The sequence below is a fragment of the Meleagris gallopavo genome, chromosome 1 (genome assembly GCF_905368555.1).
Source record: "Meleagris gallopavo chromosome 1, MGAL_WU_HG_1.1, whole genome shotgun sequence".
Taxonomy (NCBI): Eukaryota; Metazoa; Chordata; class Aves; order Galliformes; family Phasianidae; genus Meleagris; species Meleagris gallopavo.
The window spans coordinates 107579170-107595471 of NC_139404.1; the positions used below are offsets into that span (position 1 = coordinate 107579170).

At 37.5% G+C, this 16302-nt stretch overlaps 1 protein-coding gene across 1 annotated transcript in view; it reads left to right on the forward strand.

Annotated features, from left to right (window-relative positions):
* ABCG1 (ATP binding cassette subfamily G member 1) overlaps positions 1-16224 on the forward strand; it is a 58592-nt gene extending 42368 nt beyond the window's left edge. Inside the window, exons 7-15 of the mRNA XM_010724548.4 lie at positions 154-277; positions 1303-1417; positions 2126-2274; positions 2457-2558; positions 4379-4547; positions 5293-5393; positions 5852-6010; positions 7283-7401; positions 8932-16224. Coding sequence (XP_010722850.2) covers positions 154-277; positions 1303-1417; positions 2126-2274; positions 2457-2558; positions 4379-4547; positions 5293-5393; positions 5852-6010; positions 7283-7401; positions 8932-9160 — 1267 coding nt within the window. The 3' untranslated portion in view covers positions 9161-16224. The remainder of the gene's footprint in view (positions 1-153; positions 278-1302; positions 1418-2125; positions 2275-2456; positions 2559-4378; positions 4548-5292; positions 5394-5851; positions 6011-7282; positions 7402-8931) is intronic.
* Positions 16225-16302: the final 78 nt, after the last annotated feature.

The window sequence follows — 16302 nt, forward strand, 5'->3', positions numbered from 1 at the left end:
TACAAGCATAAGGTTGGCATATGATAAAATTAAACTGTTAAAGAGAAAATTTCTAGGAAGATAATAGCGAAATACCAAAGTATCAAATACATGTGCTAGTTCTGAGTGGTGCATATGGATCTATGAATAACAGACTTCTTTCCTCTCATTCAGTGGCTTGGATAGTGCATCATGTTTTCAAGTTGTCTCTCTGATGAAAGCTTTAGCCCAGGGTGGCCGGTCCATCATCTGCACAATTCATCAGCCCAGTGCTAAACTCTTTGAGTTGTTTGATCAGGTATAATTCTCACTTTTTTTACATGGTTTAGCAAGGCTATACTTTCTAAACTACATTCTCTAAGTAAAAACTCTATGGTTCCAAATCAAACACATAAATAAATTGGAGTAAAAAATACGTTTTATTATGTTTTTGGTTTTTTTCCTCTGCCTGTTTCCATTATTTAAGTGCAATATTTTTAAAGAATCTGGCTGGTATGTTTATAAAATTGTGATTATCACACTTAGGAATTGTATACCTTCACCTACTACTGTTCCTGGGCATGATGCTGTCAGTAAAGTAAATGAGAAGTAATTTTAAGCAGCTTTATTGCAGATGTCTGCGGTGTTACTATTCTTATCCTAGTTACACAGGTGTAAATTCAGAAGTATTTATTGATAATAATAATTGAAATGAAGTCAGCTGGAGATTTTTTCTCCAACCTAACAACAAGATGTGAACCATGTGCTTTTAGATTAGGTTTTAGATTTAAATTTACCTGAATCTTTTTAGGATATCTAAATTAGAGCCAAGAGAAAACTTATTACACCATAGGTGAACAAACTCTTGCAAGAAATTACCAGTCTGGCAAGGTGAAGGTTATTTAATGCCAGCAGCGCAGCAAAAAGTGAGGATAATCAAGCGTTTCCTGTTGCTGTGCTGTTCTGCTTCTTCCATTCCTACATTCACCAGCTTCGTCTCCCAACAAAAAATATCCATAATATATGGAAATTAGATGGCTTGGTTATGCAGTTTCTTATCTGATTTCAAATGTGTCTAAGGCTTGAATTAGTCTGTTTCTGAGTTAATGTGCCTTAAGTCCTGGAGGGAATGTTTGCAGAATTCACATCTCAAGCGTTTCATCTTCCATTAGTTGTTATTCCATACAAAGATAGTTCCAAATGGTGACAAATCTTCCCAAGTATTTCTCTCACTGGGCCTACAAGAGTATGTTGTGTTCATGGTTTGCTGTCATACAGTTAGGATGTTAAATATTATTATATGATTTCATGTTGTGATTCTCTTTTCTTTGCCTTGTGTTTCAGCTCTATGTTTTAAGTCAAGGTCAATGTATTTACCGGGGAAAAGTATTAAACCTTGTCCCTTACTTAAGAGATTTGGGTTTGAATTGTCCAACCTATCACAATCCTGCAGATTTTGGTAAGGAACGTTTGAATAATTTGTTTTGTATTTGGCGAGCATCTTCAGGATAAAAGGAATCATGGTGTGGTTTACACTTTTGAACGTGCATACATATGTTTCTGTGTACATATATATACCAGAATTGGAGTTAGAATCAATTGGATTATTTCTAAGCAATTTGAATGCCATCTGGTGGTCGAATTTAGTGACTGTTTCTCTCTGATAGAAGTACAGGTTAATGAAATAAAAGGTTATACATATCATTTTGTATTTCATAGTAATTTAATTTTAATGATTTTTCATTATCTGATATTCTAGTGTTTTGGATTTGCTTTTTTTTCTGTTTTGTTTGTTTATTTTTCATGAACAATACCATAGTATCGTATAGCTGATAGAATTGAGATTTTTCTTTTGTTCTTTCTTAATTCCAAAGATGAACTAAAGACCACAAAATAGACCTTTGTCACTTTTGATTACCAAGACTGTTTCATATTTACTACTTTTCATCTAAAATGGTTCATTTAACTATGAAGATCGAGTGAATTTTCTGAAGATGTATAGAAAAATACACTTAAATTCTGTATATATACACATGAATTTAGATTAGAGCCCTTTTAAAAACAAACTCCTACAACTATTAATTGCTACGGAATCAAGAGAATGTAGTAATAAGGCCTGTAACTAACCCATAGTATAAACCAGTAACTCGTCTTCTGATCTGTGTAGTTATGGAAGTAGCATCTGGTGAATATGGAGACCAGAACAGCCGACTGGTAAGGGCAGTACGGGAGAGGATATGTGACACAGACTACAAGAGAGAAGTTGGTGGTGAGAATGAATTGAATCCCTTTCTCTGGCACCGGCCCTCTGAAGAGGTATTTTATATATCACAAGTAATGGGTATGGCTTGAGGTTGGAGAGGGAGGAAGAGAATTTAAATCCTCAGTCAATTGAGGAGTTTTTGGGCACATTCAGCTGATGAGAATGGGGTTTTGTGAAAGAAAACTAAGCAAGACACTGCAAAGAAAGGAGTTTATTCTTTCATGTGTTTCCGCAGGATTCCTCCTCCACAGAAGGCTGCCACAGCTTCTCTGCCAGCTGCCTAACCCAATTTTGTATCCTCTTCAAAAGAACTTTTCTCACCATCATGAGGGATTCAGTAAGTCTGCTTTGATACTACCTTTGGAACCTAAAGGTTTATTGAGTTAATTGTAAGGCATTATAAATATGCTTTAAGGGTCTTGTCCACAGCCCATGCATGAAGATTGACAATGAACTTAAAAGTAAACACTCTTCTCTTTCAATATTACTATTAATTGTACCACCTTAATTGTGAACAGCAGTTTTCTTCAGTGGAATTCAAACACATTCGGGCTACAAACCTAAAGCTTAAATTTTCTCTGTGCTGGCAAGTTACTTATACAAATATTTATCCTATTAAAAAGTGATAATGATGGTGTATGCCACAAAATTATTGTCTCTTCAGAACATTCAAGATGGCAGAGATACAATTTCAATGTAATGTAAAATTAATGCTTATAGTCTTTCTTTTTGCTCCTGAAACATAAAATCAATAAATCAAAATTTGCTTATGTGAAAAGGAAATACTTGTTTCCATACACTTACAATGGAGTAAGTATCAAAATGAAACTCTTCATTTTTCACTTTTTTGTAAAAATCAATTCCTTCAAAGTTTCTAGGCCTGCAGTTTTCTCATAAGTTTATTAAATGTTTTGCAGAGATAGCTTGCATTAGCAAAATATAAAGGAACTTTTTTTTAAACTCAGAAAAGTCTTTCTTATCTTGAAGTAGCTGAATTGTTTGTGAATTTAAGAGATGGGAGTATTTACACTTGTGATCGATGCTCCTGCTTTGAAAGGTCCTCTAGATATGAGTGTCCCTCTACTAACAGGCTCAAGTTAAGGAGATGAGCTTCCTCATCTTTATGTAAAAACTTGTCCAAGGGACTCATCAGTGTTAAGTGTCCTTGGCCAAGTGGTTTTCTCAGTGACAAATTTGCAATCTGATAAATCTGAGGAAGATTTGTTTGCTGCTTTTTCTGTGTTTTGGAAGGTTTTCAGTGCTTCACATGAGAGAGGAGAAAAGACAGCATAGACACTAATGTACACATTAATTAGACATATCTGTCTTTAAGAAAGGGGAAAGCCATAAAATGTGTATATGAGATAGTTAGAAAACCAAAAGTGCTTGAGCCAGATGGAGCTCAGCATGAGTAAATTACTCTTGCAACAGAGTAAGCTGAGTTTCACTGAGCTCCAGATGCTGTGACTGTGCTGCTCTTGCTCCACACCTAGGGAAGTAGCTCTTTAGGACACAATAGTTTACAGTATAGACATGTACACAGAACTACAGGCTTGGAAGAAACCTACTGGGACTCTGTGAACAGGCCTCCACTGTCAGTGTTACTTCTTTTTTAGAAAAAGAAACACTATATTGACTGTTCTTTTGACTGTTTCTTTATTCATCCATGTATCTTGTAGGACTGCTGTCTTGCAGAGAAGACACAAAAGGCTTATTTATGCCTGATTAAGTTGATTTGGTCTATACAAAGCAAAAAACAACTCTTTTCTTCCTCCCTTGTCTTACCACTTTTATCTGCTCAGGGATGTCTATCTTATAGTGAGAGAGAAAGTCTCCTGATGCATGAGGGACAATTGCTCCACGACATTGTCTGACAGTAGGATTTCAGGTTGCAACATTTACAATTTCCGCTTTTGTTTATTGGAAGAGATTATCTGGACTAATAGCCCAGGGTCTGATTCACACTAGAAAGTTCACTAATGTAAGATTTCCTTAGCTTAGACCCAGTTTCCTAGTAGAAAGTGAACATTCTTTTATTTGTTCTTCTGGACATAATTATTATTTTTCTGCATGCTGTATATCTGATTTCAGTCATATTTCCATTGTTTTTGAACTCAGACTTTTTGATCAGAAATACTTCTGTTTCCTTGCTTACAGGTCCTAACACATTTGCGTATCACCTCTCACATTGGAATTGGTCTACTTATTGGCTTGCTCTACTTAGGCATTGGCAATGAAGCTAAGAAGGTTCTCAGCAATTCTGGCTTCCTCTTTTTTTCCATGTTGTTTCTTATGTTTGCTGCACTCATGCCAACTGTCCTTACATGTGAGTACCAGTCATACTCTTAAATTAAAGAAGGAGATTACAAGTTGGAAGGGCAGTGTATCTATTTCATGTACCATGACATTTGATTGTGCTTCCAATTCTAATATAGGCTTTAGGGTAAAGCTTGTTCTCACTAACTGCTGTGTAGAAGCTAACAGGGACAGACTTCTCTCCACAGTTCTGCAAGTAGTTTTCAACTTTCACAGTCTATTGTTACAATCCTGGATTGGAACTACTTCTTTTCCTAACGTGCATGTGTGTCTCTGCTTTGTTAAGATTTTTTTCTTAAATATTAGAGAAACTATGCTAATTTCTCTAGGACTACTAAGTTATGACTGCTGCATGAAATCAGTATAATCATGTGATATCTGAAACAAACTGTTCCGTACTTCTTCTGGGAGCACTGTTACTTCAGATTCACCTTTATACCAAAAGGAATAATCAGGTCCTTTAGGCTTTGAAATTCTTTTTATTTTAAAAAGCCTCTTAGAGGAGAGTTCAAGTCGTTTTGAGTAACCCAGTATGTATACTCAACTGGTAGCAATTCTCAGGGTTTACTTCTCACATTTCATTATAAATCTTGAAACTACTGCTGGTCTGTCAAAGGTGTTTGAGTTCCAGTCCCACTGTCGGACTACGGCAGTTAAGGATTATGTTGTTATTATGTTATGTTATTAGATTTGTTACTATGTGGAAGAATATTACACACTGACAACCTACCTAACTTTATTTGTATTTTCTGTAGTTCCTCTTGAGATGGGAGTGTTTCTTAGAGAGCACCTGAACTACTGGTACAGCCTGAAAGCCTACTATCTTGCCAAAACTATGGCTGATGTTCCTTTTCAGGTATATGTGCTACTCTTCAATGAAATAAGAACCATTTTAAATTCATGGCAAGTCCACTTGCTGAGAAGATCAGTAACAGTATTTTATCTGAGTGATGGAGAAACTTACCATGTGTGCCTTAGCCTCAGGTTCAGATAAAAAGCACCTTGATAATAGTGTGCCCACATCTGACCTAGTATTGTTTTAATTAAAAAATTACCATTTTTGATCTTATGTAAAGGGAAATTGAAACGGGATGTAAGTGTGCGGGATTTGTTGTGTAAAACACAAGTAGTATGATAGATATTACAGTTTGCGGCAGATTAATTCATTCTTCTCAGCTGAACACCATGCATGTCATGTAACATGCAAAGACTGAGAGCTATGGATTAACTAGGTCTCCCTGTGTTTTTATCTTATTCAGAGTAAAAGTGAACATTAGGCTTCAACAGACTAACTACAAGTATATCTCCTTGCAGATCATGTTTCCTGTAGCTTATTGCAGCATCGTGTACTGGATGACTTCACAGCCATCTGATGCACTCCGATTCGTCCTCTTTGCAGCCTTGGGAACCATGACATCCCTGGTGGCACAGTCACTGGGTCTTCTCATAGGAGCAGCCTCTACATCTCTCCAGGTACCGATGGCATTTGGTGATTTCACAAGAATCCTGATATCTCCTAGAACTGACTGCTTATTGTGAATGTTGTTGTGTCCCCAAGGCATTTGTTAAAAGAAGACAGGCAAAAAGTTCTCTTTGCCTGATATAGCTACTTGATGTTTCTTGCTACCAGATCTGAATGGGCTATGCCTGCTTGAGAAGATTGTCTTTTGGTATTTATCCCTGGCTGAGGAGGACTGATGCATATACAGAATGGAGGCTGGCCATGGAGATCAGCAGCTCAGGATGGGGTTCTTCCACACACATGCAAGAAGACTGCAGGGGGGAGGATAGAAAAAAGATTGACCAGACATTAAACTTGTGCAGAAGGAGGGCAGGAAGCAGCTGTTGGCGTGACTGCCAGGCTGGAAGCTAGCCACTTAACTCTATTTTGCTTCCTGGCAGGGAGATTGATGAAGCAATAATTCGCAACAGAAATATTCTGTGGTGCCTGTTTCAACATGTTACATTGATACTAATATGCACTGATAGTGTGAAGTTTTCTGAAGTGGAAATCTTGGTTTACTCTGTACCGTCCTGTGGAAATGAGCAAAACCCTTTTCTACCTCTGTTCTTCTGCTTTCACCAGAGATACCTGTACGACCCTTTGCCCTAGAGGAGATGTAGAGAGGAGAGGCTGGAGATGGGCCAATATCTGTCTTCCTCAACAAAGCCATTCAATTGGAGATTATTTTTACCACCTTCATCAAATTTTAGAACCAGTTGAAACTGCTCTGCGTGTGGGATTAATGAGAAGGGAGGGCTGTGTGCTTGCTGATCTGTCAAACCAGCAGTGAGGAAGAGGGGTCACTTACACTGAGTATCAAAGGAATCCTAGTGTACATCTTGCTCTGTAAATTTCGTGGTGGGTTCAAGTTCTTCAAAGGATGGATCCTGAAACAGCAATGTAGTCAAGTAGGAACAAGTTTTAGGAAGATGAGAAGACCCATTTTCCTCTACTGTTAACTTGCCTCTAAGGAACGTTGTCCAAAAAATTCAGTAATTGGCATTTGAAACTGTAACTATTTAGTGAAGTAGCATGACTTGAATGGTAGAACTCTCCACTGCCTAAGAAAGTAGAATTTCACTGTCTGTTTGGTTTGGCACGAAAGCCAGGATTTTTGTAAGAGAAGTGCTATTTAACAATCTGGTTTCCTAACTTGAAGTCTGGACATCAGATGAAAGAACAAGTTAATTTTTATTTTTTTCTTTGTCTGACAAGAATCTGCCTATTCCTTCTCTTCCCAGGTAGCCACTTTTGTGGGTCCAGTTACTGCCATTCCAGTGCTTCTGTTTTCTGGGTTTTTTGTCAGCTTTGATACCATCCCAACATACCTCCAGTGGATGTCCTACATTTCCTATGTCAGGTACTGCTAGGGAGTCCATTTATTTCCCATTTTAGAAAAGCTGCTTATTTACCTTTGCATGATCGTTTGGTTGTTTTGGACACCAAGAAGTCTATATTCAAAATACATTCTTTTTAAATATAGACATATATGTAATGTAAATGAATGCCACATTACCTCACTTCATTTTATTTTGTGTTTACTGTGAAATAAACAGGAATATTTGGTATGGATCCTTGGCCACAAGTCTGTGTAAGTACTTGTGACAGTACTCTGGATTGCACAGCAACCAAATCTCCTTGGACTTTGTGATATAAAGGCAGTATACCTAAAATTGTTGAGAAATTGTTGTCAGCTCCACATTTCAGAAGAAAATTATTCATAAATCACTGCTGTATTCTAGGGAGCCTTGTTGGACAAAGCATTGTTTTTCTTTAAATTTTGCAGTAGCAAAGAGGCATAGGATTTTTGTCATCACTAATCTGAATTCTTTGCTCAAGAGTTTATAGGCATAGGCATGTTGCATCCTATGTATGTCAGTCACACTCTGCTTGAGACAGTTATCTTACAGTCTGATTGTCATCAGGAAACCTCTGGAGTCTTGCACAGCAGACTAGTCTGGACTGGATGCCTAAATATTTATGGTTAAAATTAAATGGTGAATTCCCGTGATGATTATGAAAAGGTTTTCTTTGAAATCAGATGAAATGATTAGGAAGTAGATGTTGCAGAAGGAGCTAAAGTGCATCTTAATAAGAAGTCTTTTGACTGTCATTTTGTATATGGCTTGCGTACGTGTAGGCCCCTTTAGTAGGAGGAAATAAGTTTCTAGGTGGTACCCACTTTGCTCACTCCCTTCTCCCCACCCTGCCCATACTGCAGTATTACTAAGAAAACTCAAACTGAATATCCTTTCATTTGTCTAATGACGTCTTACACAAAGACCCATCATTGATAAAGAGACTGCACCCCCTGAATTAGTTAAACTAGAATTCAAGATGAGGCCTTAAGTCATCATCCATCCTGCATATGGTTTCCTGGAGCTGAAGGTAGCTATCATATGCATGGGAACTGTGATAACTTATCTGCTCATAGAGTAAGATCTTAAGTGAGCCTGGCTTCAGGGGAGACATGGGAACTGTGCAATATTAGTTAGCAAAACTGTGGTACGTGGAAAGAAAGAGAAGAAACGTTCTAGATTTATAATAGTTTTAATATATTTCTGACTTCAGACCATAGTTGTATCCCCACTGCTTAGTTTAAAAATGGAATTAATTATATCACTCTTAAAAGGGGAGTCTGAATATGAGCTGAACTTTACCTGCTTTGTATTTTAATATTCTTCTTTTTGAGAAGTCGCATGTAAAATACCAGTGGCATGTCATTTGCTTTACTGTAATAAGGATAGAATTTACCTCGGGACATACATCAGAACAGTAACGAACTCCTCAGTGTTTCCAGCCAAGCTCTTATAGAGAGTATATTTCAATGGGAGCACTTCTAAACAGATCATGAACATTTTATGTTATGATCCACTCTTCTTCTTTCCAGATACGGGTTTGAAGGAGTTATTCTCTCCATCTACGGACTGGATCGAGAAGATCTGCATTGTGACAAAGATGATACTTGCCATTTTCAAAAATCAGAGGCCATTCTGAGAGAACTGGATGTAGAAAATGCCAAACTTTACCTGGACTTCATTGTTCTTGGAATTTTCTTCTTCTCTCTGCGTCTAATTGCCTATTTTGTTCTCAGATACAAAATCCGAGCAGAGAGGTAGAGGAAAAACAACCAAAATAATGCAGTAGGAAGATCTTCAGACATACAGTAGAGGGCAGTTGACATTGTCTCACTGTGGCAGGCCCGTCTCCAGTGCCCAGCTAGATGCTGTTATGACCTAGCCCATAGCGAACCACACTGGGATAGAAGACATATAGTGTTACGTCAATCAGTCCAGTTGGGTTGGGTCATGTTTTCATTACACTTTCTAGCTTTAACCAGGAAGAAGAAATAGAAGGGAATTTTACAACACGGAATTTCAATACTGAGACAGTGTAACTGTAATAATAATAAAAAAAAAAAACTGGTTGCAGGAAATTTCTTTCTGAAAACCAATTATGCGATAAGGTAATTCAAGTCCTGGTAGCCAGAATAGTATAATGTCATCTGTAGGTGACAAGATAATGAAATGCAAAATGAGAAATGCAAAGAAAATAGGATTATCTCATCTTTTTAAATTCGAGAGTTTCATCTTTGTAGTTTTCTATTTATTATTTTGCAGTTATTTTCCATGGCATTACCCCTACTGGCCAAAAGTCTGTAACTGTAATAATAAGGAAAAGACATCTTTTTGATATGAGCACTTTTTAAAAACAGAAAAAGTCAAAAATGATTCAAGTCATTTATTTTTGTTTCTGTTTAAATGTAGAAACCTGGTGCTTTACTTGTCGAGCTGGTCTCATACTGAAAATTGTCATGATAGGAGGACAGAGCAGATTCTGAGTCTGCGCTAAGTCTGTGATCCATATTTGGAAGCAGCAATAGATAGCACAGACATGTTCAAGCTACTGCTGAATGATTGAAAATACATTCTTTTGCAGTGTCTTTTAAATCCTAAAGATTTGTTATCTTGAAAATACTGATACTGCTCCTTATCTGTTTGATCTACCTCCTGTGAATGAAAAGATCAAAGCGCTCCAAGGCTCATTTTTTCTTAAATTATGAAAGCAGAATCTATCCCTAATGTCTAAGAAATCGTCTGGTGGAGTCCAAGACCTATATATAGTTCAGAGCTTGGAATATTGTGTTAAACCTCTTGTGACTGCTTTGTATGTTAGTGTTTGAAATACCTGTTAAAAATGACTTGTAAGAATCTCCTCAGATTATGCAAAGGGCCTTGTAACACTGCAGGCCAAGCAGTTTTGTTTGCATCCAAAAGTCTACATAAGTGAAATGAAAATTAACAGCAAATTGATCTAAACACCAATGAAACTATTGCAAGAGGCATGCATTTGTTTATATATCTCATCTTTGTAAACTTGTTAGGGAATTCGGACTCTAATTTGTTATGAATTTTGTTACTGATTTTCATGGGTATAGATTGGCAACCCAAAATGAGTTCCATAGCATGGAACTCATGCCCATGTTGGACACCTGGTGAAATTCTTTGTGAATTCCAGTACCTTCTGCAGTTACTGTCCATTTACCTAATTGTCATAGATACCTGAGCCAGAACTACACATTCTACAAATGCATTATTCCTAGCAGAGTGCTGAAGTCTTGTAGAATGGAAGCAGCTCAGTGTCAGCAAACCACTCAGGAGCTCAGTAATTCATAATGGTAGAGTAGATGTAGACCTTGTTCATCTGCTCATTATCAATTACAGTTCACAGGCTATGTTTGAGGACTCCACAGCTACATCTTTACTAGCTAACTAAATAATGCCAGAATCTGATCTCTGGCCTTTAGGCCAGTTTGCACAATCTGCTATCTTGTTAATCCTCAAACAGCTGGGTCTGCTAGGAACAATCTCTGCCCTATGCTAACTTCAGATGCTTTCTGAAAAAGCTTGGGTTGTGCTGGGCTACAGCTCTGCCATTCATTTTTCAGTGAAGACAGTTTGTTAGTTTTCCTTACCCATGACCAGACTATCTTTAATTTACTGGTGCACACACAGACTGTGTATACTGTGTATAAAATCAGCATACTTGAGTTAAGCCAGTGTTCCAGAAGACTGAAGTTTTTTCACGCATTTTAGGAATGGTAGCTGAACATTCCCTGGAAGTAAGATTGGCCTGTGAAAGCAACATTAATCTTTGCTTTAGAAGAAAAAAAATCCTTGTACAATCTGCATGGTTTTTTTGCTGTTTTTTTTTCTTTTCTTAAAATATCCCTGTAGCTAGTAGAGCTTTTGTACAGTTCCACAGCATTTCCAGGCATGCTAACAAGAAGGTATGTGTCTACCTGGCTGTTAGCTATGAGAAATTAAGAACTTTGGCTGCACTAAATAATACTCTGGACTGTAAACAGTTATTAAACAAGTCACAAGCTGAAATTCCTTGGAACAACCTGCTTTGATTATCTTAAGACTCTAAGAATATTCGTAAGTATTTCAGGCAGTTACTGTTTGCAAACATAAAAAAACAGGGTTTGCCAGATGACTGTTTTGTTGCACACTGATGGTCTTGCTGTGGGCTAGCTGAGTATGAATGAATGACATCCACATCATTAAATCAGTTCAGGGTTTAAGTTTTGTGTTTACCAACACCATTTATCAAACAGCACACTGAAGATCACCTGCAGTTTACCAAATGAAATAACCTTGCTGATAAAACTAATATTTCTACACTTAGATGAGGGCAATGCTGTCTTCTCCTGTCTAACTTAATTTAGTAATATGGGCACCTTGGACACTGTCTTGTCTGTGTGTGCTTGTTCCTCTGTTGGTAGATTTTATTTTAGCTCTGTAGTCTGCAGTATATCCTTCTGTACTGCAATGATATATTGTATGATGGTAGCCAAAAATCTGATCCTCTGAGGGTGTTCCTAAGAAAATAGACGCTCCAGAATATTTCTGTCACTCCTTTTATTAGCTGTGCTTTTTCCCAGCCATCTGCTGGCAGAATTTAGCTGAAAGTTACTATTCTGAGGAACACTTTCAAGCTGTAGTATCCCAATAAAGAAATAAATGAATTCTCTTGAAGCCAGCTCTACCCCCAGATGAGATAATCACTCTTTCCTGCCTTGGTGCTAAAATTAACTAATGACATCCCTTGATGTTACTGTGGGACAGAAGTATTTGAAGTGCATCCCAATTGTATGTTCTTAAGCTGCAAAGTCTTTTAACACAGATTCTGCTTGGCCTTTCTATTGTTTTGCAGAAGTAAGCTCTAACAGGCTAGGATAAAATGCATTCCTGTGTTAGTGAACTGAGCAAGCACTTTGCCAACCTCTGGAGGCTTTATGCTGAAAAAAAGATGAGGCCAGCAAGAAACTAAACACTTCAAAAAGTTTATTTTTATAACTATGTACAAGTAGCCATAAACACATTGAAATCAATGCTATTATTACCATTCAAACCTGTTGCAATCCATTTAAAAATTGCACAAGGCACAAAGGTTTTTAAATAGTCTCTTGTAGACTAGACCTGATTGCTGTTGTGATTACTAGAAGTCCTTAGTGTTCTGTTGGCTTCCTTATTTCATTTTTATTTATTTATTTGTTATTTTGGTTATTATGTGCATCAGTTAAGACTTTATGCTTCAAATTTTTTTCTTTTTTCTTTTTCCTTTTTTTTTTTTCTGAAACATGCATATAGTCTGGAAGTTTTTTCTTTTATTTACAATGAAATAAATGATTTGGAAAATGGTTTCTACTCACATAAGAAATTGAGAAAATGTCATCTTTATGGGTCAAAGGGAGTAATGGAAAATATCTGGTGCTGAATTCCTGTGCGATTATTAACATTCGGAACCCCAAAAATCTCTTTTCTTATTGAAGGAGCATATAGGCACATCAAAGAGAGAGATGATTATGTAAGTGTGTAATAATGAATACTTGAGTCTGAAAACAGAATGTATCAGATGACAGCCATTTCAGTCTACTCTTTTGTGCCAGTATCTGTGTTGACAAAAAAAATTGGTTATGTTAAGCATTTATTTTTAAAACAAAGTGTGGTAGTGCACCCTGATGCACCACTGCAATGATTCTCGCAGAAGGACATCTTATCTGTGCGATGTACTCAGCCTTAGATGGATGCATTCTGTTCTAATGGGTTACTCCAAAGCTTTTTTCAAAAAAGTAATTATCTATGTTAATAACTCCTCACATCTCTATTGTTTCATGAATCAAAGGACCGACTGATGTCTCTAAAATAAAGTCCAGGCTTGAGTGCTTTGCTGGTTGAGGGCTGTATTGCATGGGAAAACTGAGATGTTGGCTGTGTGAACGCACTCAAAGACTATAGCGAAAAGTCCATTTGCTTTAGATTAGTTGCTGGGTGATTACAGTGATCTTGAATTAATCTTTTTGAACCAAAAAATATTCAGGGCAAAGGAGAGTTAAAATAGAGCATAGAGAGGAGTGTATGTTTTCCTGTAGTACTTTTATTTTGGAGTTGCATAATAGCTTTTATTATCTGCATAATTTTGATAAGGAAAAACAGTGTTTCTATTCTTTTCTTTCTGCACCAGAAATGCCAATCCAGGAGTGCTCTACATACTAAAAATGCCAGTGTTTATTTGTTCTTTCCAAACTAAGAAGGAAGGATGCTTAATTATTTTTCAGCATTGGCTTTTATTGAAATACGATTTCCTTCTTTTCTCTCCTGCCATGTGACACTTATATTCAGGACCAATACAAAAAGGGCAGAAGGAGGGACCTAAGATGGGTAGCAATGTTTCCAGAGATCCTCAAAAAATGCATGTGAGAAGAGTGAAAACGACATTAGTAATTCTTTCTGCAGCCTCTTCCCCTTCTTCCACATCACCTTTACTCACTGAGCTGTAGGTCCATCACACCTGGTGGCTTGGTGGAGAAGAGGGCTGTTTGTGTTTGCCCTGCCTAATGGCAACCCCCCTCCTCAGCACTGCAGAATGTCTCATCAGATACAGTGGATTTCACTCTGAGCTCTGTTAGAATTGTTCTTACCTTTAATATTCACGCAGGACAGCAAAATCCCTGCCAGAAGCAAGAATGTTAAAAAACTTCAGGATTAGTTTTAGCACTATCTGACTTCAGACTCCTCCACAGCAGAGTGACTTGGTGGATAATTGATCTGGATTTCTGCAGAGGGCATCTGAATGGTAGATGCAGACATACTGTCCCAAAGGTTGTTCATTTTCGTTTGAGACCAAATGATCTTATTGTATCTGTGTTCCTACCAAACACCCCAAAAGGGTGTGATTGCTCAGGAGTTACTTTCTTTTAGTTCTGTATGGAAATCCGTTAATAAGATACAACAATCACAAAGGCATTTTGAAAAACTGTTGGGAACAAGGAGTAGGCAGAAAATGACACTGTGTCTCATCCTTTGTAACAGTCTATGACAGGCTGATCGTTGATGAGCTCATGGCACAGGTCTTACTGATTGTGCCACGCAGCACTAGTGAGTGCTTAAGTGCTGGGTGTCACTGACATTAATCATGGGCTTTCCTATTGGGCAGAGGCAGTAGCATTTTCAGGGATCAGTTCCTACTGTCCTGTCCTAGAATCACAGAACGGTTTGGGTTGGAAGGGAGCTCAAAGCCTTCAACCTCTGCTATGGGGAGGGCTGCCATCCCTCCCTCCCCCCCCAACTCAGGGGCCCAGGGCCCCATCCAACCTGGCCTTGAGCACTTCCAGGGATGGGGCACCACAGCTTCTCTGGGCAGCTGTGCCAGTGCCTCACCACCCTCTGAATGAAAAATTTCCTCCTGACATCTAAATCTCCCTTCTTTTAGTTTAAAACCGTTCCCCCTTGGCCTACTACCCATGTAAGAAAAGTTCTTCTCTCCTGTTTATAAGCTTCCTTTAAGTTTTTTATTATTTTGAAATCCTACAATAAACCATAACTTTATGTATTTGTCAGTTGTAGAAGCTTCCTCACAGAGATTTAGAATTCTGTTGAGACTCATTACAAGAAATGTAAAACAAAGGATGACCAAGGAAAATATGGATCCTTTTGCAAAAAGAATTCCCATAACCCAGCCTGCCAGCGTGCATTCTGGACATTGTTTATGCCTTCAACGTTCACCAAGATTTGGTTGATCCATTTTAATTCTGGAGGCTCAGGCCACATGAACCAGTTGTGTCTGTCCTCCTTGCTGGATAATGGTTGTTGCCCACATGGGTGGTTACAGTGAGCTTCTAGAGTATAGTGCAAAGTAGTTTGAGAAGGAGCACAGTCATTTTAGATTTCTTTGGGCTACAGGATGCCAAACAGTCTTGATCTAAGGGTGGGCTTCTCTCTTTCAAGAAGAAAAGAAAAATCTAAAATGGGCCTTTTAATGCAGATTATAAGGTGACATGGGAATCTTTAACGTTGATGTTGACATCTGTGATGTCTTTTTTCGGACCCTAGATTAACCCGTTTAGTGTTATTATACAGACTCCTTTATTTCACTTTAAGAAGCAGGTTTACTGCTTCTCAAAGTTGTTGAGCAGCTCTGAAAAAGAATATGGAACAAATGCTCCTCATTTACAATAAAAGTAAATGAAATTTAAAGAAAAAGATCACATGATATATCTAACAAGAAAACAAGTCCTGCAGTGTAGTCAAACTCTTACCTGTATTGGTACAGATTTGTTAATTACTTTATCTGAATCAGTTGACCTTATTGTGAGATACTGCCCTTGAATCTGTAATTGAATTATTTAATATTTGTTCTTTTGTTTTTAAAGCAAGAGTCAATGCAAGCATTGTTTTAAATCAGCGTGCTGAAGTGTGCATATTCTGTATATCGAATCTCATTGTTGTCTCTTGTTTCTGTAATGCATTTGCATTACTATGAATCAGTTTTATTATGCTTCTCTAGAGACTACTGCTGCCTGCACGCTGTGATATATTTGCACTGTTGTAGATATATATATATACATACATGTAATTATATCAACCATGTCTTTTTCAGGTTGCTTGTTACCTTTGTAGTTTACGCTTACTGGTACGGTGAACTGAATAAAAATGTGGGATGTGGGACATTCTGATGATATATTACAACAATAGAGAGATCTTTGTATATTTCTGTATACTTAATACCCGTAAGAGATTTGTATGTGCATTATTTTCCAAACTAGGGCTTTGTTTTCTGAGAATAGAGAGCATTTATGATAATGTAACAAAAAAAATAAAAATAAAAATCAAATAAAGTGTTATTATTTTCAGACAGTTGCTTTTGTCCCTGTTCTCTCTCAAAGGGGCATATGTGGCAGCTGTGTTGGTAGAGG